This window comes from Misgurnus anguillicaudatus, chromosome 2 (assembly GCF_027580225.2).
Source record: "Misgurnus anguillicaudatus chromosome 2, ASM2758022v2, whole genome shotgun sequence".
Taxonomy (NCBI): domain Eukaryota; kingdom Metazoa; phylum Chordata; class Actinopteri; order Cypriniformes; family Cobitidae; genus Misgurnus; species Misgurnus anguillicaudatus.
In genome coordinates, this window is record NC_073338.2 from 3,001,618 (window position 1) to 3,013,712 (window position 12,095).

General features: G+C 37.1%; 1 protein-coding gene across 2 annotated transcripts; it reads right to left on the reverse strand.

Annotated features, from left to right (window-relative positions):
• On the reverse strand, positions 1–7,632 carry LOC129441470 (uncharacterized). 2 transcript variants are annotated; one of them, XM_073871748.1, is made up of 7 exons: positions 7,078–7,631; positions 5,579–6,255; positions 4,817–4,862; positions 4,629–4,720; positions 1,180–1,290; positions 783–1,059; positions 1–369 (listed from the first exon to the last, which is right to left on the reverse strand). In XM_073871748.1, exons 1-7 carry the CDS (start codon positions 7,090–7,092, stop codon positions 163–165), a joined length of 1,425 nt encoding a protein of 474 aa, XP_073727849.1. In that variant the 5' UTR covers positions 7,093–7,631; the 3' UTR covers positions 1–162. The 2 variants fall into 2 exon arrangements, with proteins under 2 accessions (XP_073727849.1, XP_073727850.1); XM_073871749.1 differs by lacking the exon at positions 1,180–1,290 and having other exon boundaries at positions 7,078–7,632.
• Between the last annotated feature and the right edge of the window lie 4,463 nt (positions 7,633–12,095).

Here is a 12,095-nt window from a genome sequence, read left to right on the forward strand (position 1 = left end):
TATTATTGCAGTTTTATTTTGGAGAAGGGTTAAAAACCCATTACAAGAGTTAACACACCTGCTCTAAAGCAATCCATAGTTATATGTATTCAAACATACACATGTAATTGTATGGTTTAATTTTCCAGCAAATAAATTCAAATTGTTTCAGCAGTTAATGTGTCATTCAAGTGCTTGGCAAAACTGCACTGCAGCCATGTAAATGTCTATCCCATAGAATTGTGATGGTGACCTAGGATCCACTGTCTCCTTCAGTGCAGTAAGTTGCTCTGGTGTAAGTGGACATTGTACAGTCGGAACGTTAACACCAACGTTTTCATCAGGAGGCAACCCACTGCTTTCCCAATCAATCTCGGCAATGTTCATTTCCTGGGTATACAAAAGACATTTCATGTATGTGTGTATATGTATACATGTACATGTGCATATGAAGAGTTCAGAGGTAAGTGCCATCTGAAATTTTCTTCTAAAATGATCATTTTGACTAAGCTTGTATGTTTAAGTTCAGTAATTTCACTTAAATGACAAATAATAGGTAATTTGCATTGCCATTTAAGTGTAATTACTGAACTTAAATATACAAGCTAGATCAAAATGATCATTCTAGAAGAAAATTTCAGATCTCACTTAGAGGCTTTTGCATCTGAACTCTTCATAACTATTTTAAATGCATCTATAAATGTTATGCATTCTCAATTCCTATAATAGTTCCAAATAAAACATTTGTATGATTACTGGAATGGTAATTAGGTGTAAACATGGCTGTACATTTGCATGAATACCTCTTCGTTTGGGGGATCATCAACTGGATAGTGAAACTGACCCAATTCCCAGAGCTGGTTTGGAGACATGTTGTGTTCTGTTCTCAAAGGGTGATTATCCCACCCATCTCGGAAAAAGTTCAGATCATCTTGTAGCCTGGGTAGGACTGTATAGTGGCAACAGAAGGGATGTGTTTGGTCTGCAATATTAAGGTAGTTGTCCTCCTCAAGATAGTGTAGCACATTATAGTACACACTGGTCACTGCAGTCCACACATCTCTCCACAGTCTCTCTATTCTATAACAAAGCATTACAAGAAAACACATAAGCAATTAGGTGGTTCCATAAAACACTTGAAGTATAAAACACAGTGTTACATAGGAGATATCTCTGCCACACAGTACTTTCTTTAAATACCTTTGGTTGTGGACACTTTTTCCTGAAATGAAACTGCTTGTCCCTGTTCCACGAATTGTGAACATTAAACGTGCAATGTCCACATTCTCCACCCCATGGTCCCCTCTGACCCTATAATGTTACAAAGTTGGTCAATGTTTTAATACTTAACCCAGTCCTCATTTCCAAAGGTTAATTTAATGTTCCTGGTGAAAATGCCTAAATGCCTGCTTGTTACATATGTGCAGTGTTGGGAGTAACGCATTACAAAATATAATATATTACAGTAATATATTAGTTTTTGCTGTAACGCAGTAATATAACGCATTACTCGTAAAATTTTGGTAATATTTTACTCGTTACAGTCTTAGTAACGAGCGCGTTACAACAATGCATTTCAAAATTAGACCGTGTTATTTTAAATTTTTATTTTTGACCAATGCGCGCGACCAGCATCCACACATGAAAAAGCTGTGTAAATGGCTGCGTCCCAAACCGCATACTTCCATACTATATAGTGGGCGAAAAGCACTGCTTTTCGTACTCTTTGCCTACTATATAGTATGGAAGTAGGCGGTTTGAGACGCAGCGTATGTCTATTTCCACGTGCTGTATGCAACAAGTTCTTTAACTTTGTATTTGAAATGCGATTTGGACGCGGTGCGCGTCAAATATAGAGATGTTTCTTAAAGAGCCGAATCTGGGAAGTCCGCGGCTGAATAACATTGACTAAAGTGGTCGCAATCAGGTCCGGTAGCGCCGCACACGCATAATTTTGCGAATAAGAGCACTAAGTAAGAGCAACAGAAAGTTTCTATCGGTCTCCTGTGCTGCTTGAACCTCAGAAGTAAAGAGACTTTTACATGTTGCCAGTAAAATCCATATCACACCAGCAATGACAAGGTAAGCTTTGCTATGATTACAGTCCATATACATAATAGATTGCTAGGCTATTCCTATGCTATCTACAGTTTTATTACAAACAGCAACCTAAACTACAACATAACATTAGTGAAGACTTAAACATGGTTATCTAAATAGTACATTTAAACATCACTGTTTAAAGTTTTTACCAGCCTTTGTATGGGAACCTATATTCATTGTTTGGCAAAAAGCAGTGCTGCTCTGTTTGTCTGTTTTATTAAGCAATGATATGTTAGCCTACATGTAATCCTATTGGACTGAAATGAGCTGTATTCCTTGAGGCCTAATCCTCCAATAGGACTTTTTGGATAAGTTGTGTCAACCCAGTGCATGCCAGGTTTGTGCTGTGAATCTGAATTAAAAGTGATCAAAAGAATAGAAATGAAAAGAGGTTGCGTGTCTTACCATGTTATTAGGCTATAGGTTGCATTATAGTGGGCTCTTTTGTGTTTGGTATGTGTACCATAATTTACCAGACTTTTACCAGATCATTTGTCTATGTTTATGATTATGACAGTAATTGTTACTGTATTTTGCCATAAGTCTTCACTCAAAGCTCGAGGGCCAACACATAACTTCTAGATTTATAAGCAGCAACAAACTACATTTTAACATTTTATAATGCCTAGTCATACTTCTGTTCTTTTGATGAAAGTAACTCAAAAGTAACGCAAAAGTAGTGTAACTCATTACAGTTCAGAGACAGTAATATTGTAATGTAACTAATTACTTTCAAATGACAGTAATTTGTAATATATAATGTATTACACTTTGGAAGTAACTTGCCCAACACTGCATATGTGCATGGACAACATTTAACATCACTACACCATACTTCTGTAAGGAATAGGCTTTATGCCCAGCTGCACTACTTCCTGAACTTCAGCCAGCTCCTTGTTTCCTGTCTGACATTATTGGACAAACAGATTAATCCAGGTGTGTCTGATTATTGTTGTTGTGACTACTGAGGTCAGGCACACCTGGATTAATCAGTTTGTCCAATAATGGCAGACAGGAAACAAGGAGCTGGCTGAAGTTCAGGAAGTAGGGCAGCTGGGCATAAAGCCTATTGACGAAAGGCTGTTGAATTATTAGAAAAATAATCCACAGCAGAGGTATAATGGCCATTCCGCTTCGTGACTGCATTACCACCTTGGGTGTGCTATATTTTTCTAATAATTATTCAGCTTATACAATCGTCAACCAATCATATTCAAGCATTCAACGGCCCTGTAGCATAAACTTTAACAACTTATTTATGTGCTATTACGGTTGTGGGAGACCCCAAATGATGTTAAAGAAGTGACACCACAACACATCCACGATGGATAACAGATGCAAATATACACACACACTTGTGTTACATTTGTATTATGTTACTGTCAAACTACTAAATTAGCATTGTAATGTTATACTTATTCAAATTTCTTTTTTTCTGAAATGCATTAACACATATGTTGAAGGGGAGGGGACATGTTTGGTTTCTCAGAATTGGGCATTTTCCTTTTATTTTTTTATTTTATATTATTATATCATTCTGCTGAAAAGAACAAAATGACTCAAAAAAAAAAAATTGTTCATTTTGATGAACGTGTTTCAAAGATCCGAGTCAGTGAAATGATCCGAACTTCCCACTACTTATTGTTATGAGATCCTCTCAGCCCGTGCAATAAAGCATATTCAAAGGCATTGCCTGAAGTCTCTCCGAGTTATCTGCTGTGCAGCAATTTAGTGGGACACTAAAGACCTTGGCCCGGTTGCATAAAGCACCTTAAGTGTAATTTTCCCTTAAGTTGTTTCCTTTAAACTTAAGGGTGTTGCAGAAAAACCCTTAAGTTTTTTCTGTTGTGTCTCCATGGCAACAATAGTATTTTATAACAACAAACCGGGGTCACTGTCATGAAACACTTAACGATTACTCTTACCTAAGAGAACCGTTTAAGGGATTATATGCAAAACTCTTTAATTATTATCTTACAGAAGTTAAGGGGAATTTACCCCTTAAGTGTCATACTTAAGGAATAAACTTAAGGTGCTTTATGCAACCGGGCCCTTAACCATAGGAAATAGTGTTCATAAGGTGTGAGACATCTTCTGACTCTGCAGTGTTAATTGGTCGTGCACTAGACGACAAACATTGTTATTTATTAAATGCCCCCATTTAATTTAAAGGGATAGTTCACCCAAAACTGAAAATTCTGTCATAATTTACTCACCCTTGAGTTCTTCCAAACCTGTACAAAATCCTTTGTTCTGATGAACACAAAAGATGATATTTTGAATGTTTGTAACTGAAAGTTAATGGTGCCCCAAATTTTTTTATAGTATTTTGCACATAGTAGTACAAAAATAATATGGAAGTGAATGGTGCCAGACGACTGTTTGGTCACCAATATTATTCAAATTATCTTCTTTTGTGTTTAGCAGAACAAAATAATTTATACAGGTCATGTGCATACTAGTGGGGAAATTTCAACCACAATACCCCACGATTAATGTAGTGAATATGTATAAAAAAATCTTTATTACTCTGTACCAAAACTTACCTGAGAGGAAAGCCATATCTTTCCACAGACTCTTGGAAGAAGGTCAGTGCTGTTAATGCTGTATTGTTTGTGGCAGCCCCAAGGTACATTATCTGTAAAATTTGAAAGTGTTAGTTATGTTTATCTGGTACCCTCTACATAATTGCACTGTTTCTTTACACTGTACAAAAGAAGAAAAACAATATCACCTTTCGCGAAAAGCCATCCACCCCTCCAAACAAGACGATGTTATACCTAAAAACACAGGCATTAGACCAGGATTCTCAAATGTGGCTCTTGAGTTCCACTTTCCTGCAGAGTTTAGCTCCAGCCTTGAATAAACTCACTTGCCCATTACTTTCTAGTAATCCTGAAAACATTGATTAGCTTGTGTAAATGTTTTTTTATTAGGGTTGGAGCTAAACTCTACACCTGCATATCATTATTAGTACGTTTATTAGTCTTTGCCAGTTCGCTTTGCAAACAAGCCTTGCATGACCAGTCTAATGTGCTGAAGTAATATGTGGCGCATTTGAGATGGTACAAGACAGGCATTTGTTGTTAAAAAGTATATAATTATTTTTTTAGAAAATTACTGATCGTTTCACTAGATAAGACCCTTATTTCTCGACTGGGAGACGGACATGGGCCTTCAAACCATTGGTTTAGATTGAAGCCCATTATATTAAGAAAAATCCTGGAATGTTTTCCTCAACAAAAAAAAAGACATGGACATCTTTGATGACATCAGGGTGAGTAAATTATCAGCAAAAATGTTTTAAAAGTAAAATAATTCTTTTAAGATTTTTTTTACAGGAAAAATACAGTGTTTAAATATGTCATTTTGGTGAACAAAAATTACTTTTAAGGGATGAGTTTCAATAAATGATTAATTACAGGGGGACTTTACAAAAGTTTCCATCTTAAGACAATTGAGTTGAAAATTATAAAACCTTACACAGAATATTTACCTTATTAATTTGTGATTCGTGTCAATGTGCATCAATGATTTGGGACCTGGGACTGAATATCTCCTCCGTACAACACAACCCAGCTCTGTCATCCTGGATAAAACTCCCAGTGTGTCCACTCGATGAAGTGATGCCCTCACCCGCTCATATTGTACCTTGTGCCCTTCAGATTTCAAAGCTCCCTTCACTATCCTGTACCCAGAGTTTGGCATTCTGGACTTAATAGAAGACACTAATGTGTCTAGTTCACTGTCTGTTAGCGAACTATACAGTGATCTAACTGATAGGTTGAACTCTGCCAGTCGTCTATGTACAGTCCGTTCAGATACCCCCAGAAGAGAGGCAATGCACCTCACTGGTAAGTTCATCTCAAGCAAACTGGTGAGATATTCACAACCAATGACTGCTTTTGGTCGTCCACAACTACCTTGTTCAAAGTGCGCTGTCACAACATGCGTCTCATTTCTTTGCCTTTCTAAAGTAATTGCATGGTGCAGACCGGTCAAACCTTCCCATATATCAACAGGAATGATGACCTGGGGGGATATGGCACTGAGGAACACCAACTCCTGAACACATATATATTCTAAAAAGTCCAAATCCACAGGCATCCTGGCAAGTGCATGCTCCAAACGCGAGCGAAGTCTTTCCCATATGAGATCTAGAAGTATCTGTTCCTGTAACAATAAAGGCTTAAGTTAGCTACAGTGCCAGCACTTGGGTAAAGGACTGCATAAATTACATTTTCAAAATAGTTAGTGCTAATGGGGGACTTCACTTGGAAGACTTAGTAGCTAACCATGTTGTACATAATTTATTAAACATTTTTATAAGGGCAGTAAGTTAACTGTATCATTCAGGACAACAGATAGCCATTGTTTGAACACGACGGTCTGTGACAACTCATTGTTGCAGTTCGGAGTGTGAATTAGCCATTAAATGTCTTACAAGAAGCTTACATAATGCAATTGTACTTTCAATTTTAAAGTCTTGTCTACTGACTGATGACTGACTCGGTAATAAAGACTGTCTTTGCAGTAGGGCTGGACGATAAATCTCATGTGATATATTGTGCAGCCATCTAACATTACAGACGAAATAGTTTAACTTCCGCTACTGCTCACAGCCAAGGACCTTCCCAGTGGAAGGTTGACAAGGCTAGTGGTGTCTCGTGAAAAAGTCACGTCTGCTTACATGTACGACGCAGTCTAGACCGGACGGGAACGGTGCAACGCGACCCGTGAAATCCCCAACAGCACACGGATTCCCCATCCTATTTCTGACCTAGTCCTGGCTCTTTGCCACAGTCGCTTCAAGCACTGTGTTGTGTCGCGCCGCTCGCGTAACGTCAATTAGTAGAAACGGTGGCGTTCTAATTAATTTTACACAAAATATACTTTAAAACAAACACCAGAGACCGCTTAGACAAATGTCTCACGTGCTAAGAACGCTAACCTAACATATAAACACAAACTCATTTATGTTAAAGAATCACTTACCTCCGGGCGATTCATGATCAGACTCTCCAAACACCACCACGTTCGCGCTGGAAAACAAATGCTGCTTCTTCTTATTATTTTAAAGGCAGTTGGCACACAACTTTAAGGTGCATTACCGCCACCTATTGGGAGTATGGGTCAAGTTCGACTTTTCTGAGATCATCTACTCATCCCTGTGGATGACCTGTGACCTAGATCTGAATCTTTGATATTGAATTTTTGACATTGAATTTTAGAAAACTGAATTTGAAGTTCCTTTTTTCTTCATCTTGAAAACTTGAATCTGAATTTTTTTTACCTGAATATTTGCAGTATACGAATTCAGAACAAAAAAACTAGCTGTTTGAAAATACATGTCTATAAAATTCAGCCCTAAAAACATTTCAATTTGTTAAATTTCAAATAATAAATATTCGTTTAAAAAAATCTAATTCAGAACCATTTCAACTACCACCTAAAATTCAGTTTTATTAGATTACACTTGCAAATAATTCAAATTTACACAATTCAAATTCAAATAGTTTTGTCATATTATAAGCTCCATACTTTTTTAGATCGCTTGGATTTACCTCAGGCAACAGTCTCAGATCAACAACTCATTAATAAAAACTTTACAGAGGAAGAGGTGCTGTCTATAATTAATTCACTGTCGGCAAATAAATCACCAGGCCCAGATGGGTTCTCGGGAGAATTTTATAAAAAAATTTGGCCACAACTTAAAGTGGTATTTATGTTAATGATTAATGATTTCGCTAGTTATAACATTATCCCTGCATCTATGAAAACAGCTAGAATTTCTGTTATTTTGAAAGAAGGTAAAGATCCTCTGAGTTGTGCCTCATATAGGCCTATAAGTCTACTTAACTGTGATTATATAATATCTCTTGATGCCAAAAAGGCTTTTGATCGGTTAGAATGGGATTTTTTGTTTTTAGTATTAGATAAATTTAAATTAGGTCATAAATTCATTCAATAGATTAAAGCAATATATGATAAGCCAAATGCAACTGTTTGTACTAATAAGGTGGAATCTTCTCTACTGTATTTAGGAAGAGGCACCAGACAAGGCTGCCCTCTTTCTCCATTATTATTTGTTATTGCTTTAGAATCGTTTGCTGAGTTGATTCGAAATAATCCTATGATAAAGGGAGTGACCACTGGTATACAACAACACAAAATTTCACTGTATGCAGACGATACTTTACTGTTTGTCACTGATCCTTTGTTAACGTTTTGGCGGATATTTTAAAGTTCTCTAAGATCTCAGGGTATAAGGTGAATTTACAAAAATCTGTTGCTTGCCCTCTTAAAGCAACACTAAAGAACTCTGGCGCTTTGCTCCCCCTACAGGTTAGAAGCGTAATTGTTCATTACCACTGTCGTAAATACTGCAGCATAGCTGGCTCTGATTGGATTGTAGGTCTGCCGTAAAGCAAGTTTTTGTAGTTTTCACTCGAACTACAGGACCGCTACCCGACGGTTGGAAACTTCTTTAGTGCGGTTTTGGCCGATAGAGGGCTGCAAAGCGAATGTGAAAGTGCCATTCACCCTGTTTTGTGTGGATGAACCACTGAAACTTTTTTGGAAACGTTATTTTAAGGTAAAAAAAACTCTTTGGTGTTGCTTTAATATTCAAAATGAAGAAAATGTTAGGAAAGAATGCCCTATTTCTTGGTCTGTAACTGGTTTTAAATATCTTGGAATACAAGTGACACCCGTTTTGGATAAAATATTTAAAGATAATTATATTCCTTTACTGGAGACTTGTAAAAAGAAACTTCAGACCTGGTCTGTTCTTCCACTATCTCTTACTGGGAAAATTGGGGTTATTAAAATGAGTATACTTCCTAAGTTTATTTATGCTTTTAATATGTTACCATGTTATATCTCTTCTTGTTTTTTTTAATTACTTAATCAATGTTTAACAAAGTTTATATGGAACAATAAGACCCCACGAATTAAGTTATCTACTTTAACAAAACCATGTCAAAAAGGGGGCTTAGGACTTCCAACTTTTCAATGGTATTATTGGGCTTGCCAAATTAGAAATATTATAAGCTGGAAACTGGAAAATAGTTCCCTGTGGGTATCTTTGGAATCAAAATTATGTTATCCTTTGGAGATTACAACAACACTTGCAGTTTCTGATGAGTGTAAAGGGCCCCCCCCCCCCCTCCTTACAAACCACATTGAAGGTTTGGCAGGATTGTAATAGGTATTTGAACACAAAAGGTCATATGTAGTCAGGGGGCCAATTCTGAAAAGGGCTTCCGTTAAGACTTTTGCGGACATGTTTTGGTACAAGCTGTCACCCTATTTTTTTTGTTAGAAGACACCTATAGGTAAGAGATTAGGGTGGTTGTCAAGCTGAATTATTATTTTTTTTACTTGTGCAAGCGATTTCAGGACAATTTTTTTGGTTTCCAGCTCATCTCGACAATCCAACAATAAATTTTAAAATCTCCACAACCACAAGGCCCATATACATAAAAATGGTATCAAATGAAAGCAAACACTCATGGGATGCCTGCTGAAGTGTCAAAATGAACATTTATTGTACAATTTAAGAGAAAACAGAACTAGAACATGAAAAAAACAATCTCCGCCTAAAGAGAACCAGTTTTCAAAGTGAATATCAGCTTGGAAACATAACATAGTATCCCAAAAGTTCTATCTATCAGTACCCCTATCTATGGGAATGAGTCAAGTCAAGTTTAAAGCTTGTAGGGAGAGACAGTGCAATGATGCACAAGTTATAAAACTTTAATGTCAAGCCGAAATGTAGAACTGTAGATGGTGGTCTATGGTGCTATTTGACTTCATTAATGAACCAGGTTGTAACACATACTATATTTAATTGACATATCACTATAGTTAATTATTCTATCCTAACATAACTGCTCTCTCACTTCTGGGGTTAGGGGTTAGTAACTAGTTAGTAGTAATACATGGTAATGAAGAGCAGCTCGAACATTAAAAAGTAAAGTTTGATTTAAGTTCAGATTTAAAGACTTTACCGCATGTCTGGATTTTAAACTTTATACATACACACGTGAGGAAGATCTTCATTTATGTCTGGACATTGAGGAAGCATTTATCGTTACCTAAGAAGAACAATGGAGGACGCACTGGAGGAGGATATTGGAAGTAAGTAACAGTTAATTTATACTATTTATATTTGCTATCATGTAATATGCTCATGGCTTGTGCAGTTCAGCCTACGCACAGTAAGCATCAGCAGACGACACGCTTCGGATTGAAAAAGTTTTGCATTGTTTACAAACGAGGACGCGATCTCATGTAATGGCGGATTTCACTGTTGTATGCTGTACAATGTTAAACACAGTTATTCACTTATATACTTCATGGCAACTTTCAGTAAGCCTGCACTGCTGTATCTTTTAAAGGGATAGTTCGCCCAAAAACGACACTAAACCCATGATTTACTCACCCCCAAGCTGTCCGAGTTGCATATGTCCATCGTTTTTCAGACAAACACATTTTCGGATATTTTAGAAAATATTTTAGATCTTTCTGTTCATTAAATGTAATGTTACGGGGTCCAGCAATAGTCCACGACCTTCAAGTCCAAAAAAGTGCGTCCATCCTTCACAAATTAAATCCAAACGGCTCCAGGATGATAAACAATGGTCTTCTGGGGGTGATCCGTGCGGTGTTGTTGTGGAGATATCCATATTTAAAATGTTATTAACGTTATAAACTACCTTCCGGGAGCGCCGCCATCTTAGACTCAGGAGTATTAGCGTAGTGTACGCACTTTTCTTAGTGACGTATGACAAATTCGGAGGGCGGGGGGACAGAGCACCAGCAGAGAAACTCTGTACGCTGCGTAAGCGCTCATCCTGCATGCGGATGACTCTAAGATGGCGGCGCTACCGGAAGGTAGTTTATAACGTTAATAACATTTTAAATATGGATATTTCTACAACAACACCGCACGGATTACCCACAGAAGACCTTTGTTTATCATCCTGGAGCCGTTTGGATTTAATTTGTGAAGGATGGACGCACTTTTTTGAACTTGAAGGTCGTGGACTATTGCTGGACCCCGTAACATTACATTTAATGAACAGAAAGATCTAAAATATTTTCTAAAATATCCGAAAATGTGTTTGTCTGAAAAACGATGGACATATGCAACTCGGACAGCTTGGGGGTGAGTAAATCATGGGTTTAATATTGTTTTTGGCCGAACTATCCCTTTAAGTGTGTGCTGTAATATGATTCCATGTTTACATGCTTATTTACAAACAAGTACGCGTGACCTCCCGTAATGGCGGATATCTGTTACATGTTGTACAGTGTTAGACACAGTTATTCACTTTCGTATCCTTCATGGCAACTTTGAGTAATGCTGCACTAGAGGGATTTGCTGTAAAATGATTCCATATTGTTTACATGCAAGGCAATTCCATACATTGCGCTTTACACGCGACACCGTTTTTATGAGTGCCGCGTTACACGGAGACGCGAGCCCGCGCACATGGCCGCCATATGCAATGTGTTTTTAAAGTTCATTCGCGCTTACAGAAACACGTTTAAAACAGAAGCTAGACGATAAGGGGATGGGCATCTGAAAACAGCTTTTTATATAACTAATCACTGCAGATGTTTATCTGAGATGTTCTGAATTTAGTTTGTGTACATGATAGTTTATATGAATGTACTATCAGTGATATTTACCCATCAGTTATATATGTAAGGGTATTTCTGTGGACAATTTATGCTAACAGCTGTCCATAACTCTATTACAGGTCTGCATCCCTCTCATCAGTACAGAAACTATGAAGTGGAAAAACACTTTTTGGAAATAAAGTTATATGGTAACATTAGCCACATGACCAGCTCTGTTGTTTATCAGTTTCTTATACAAGTTAAGTTTTTGAATTGAGTTTGTTTCTAAATAAACTGAAAATGTCCTACTGACCTTCATCTCTATTTTTATTATATTGTTAACTTCTTAATAAACCTCAAACAAACATGTATACATTTGTCCT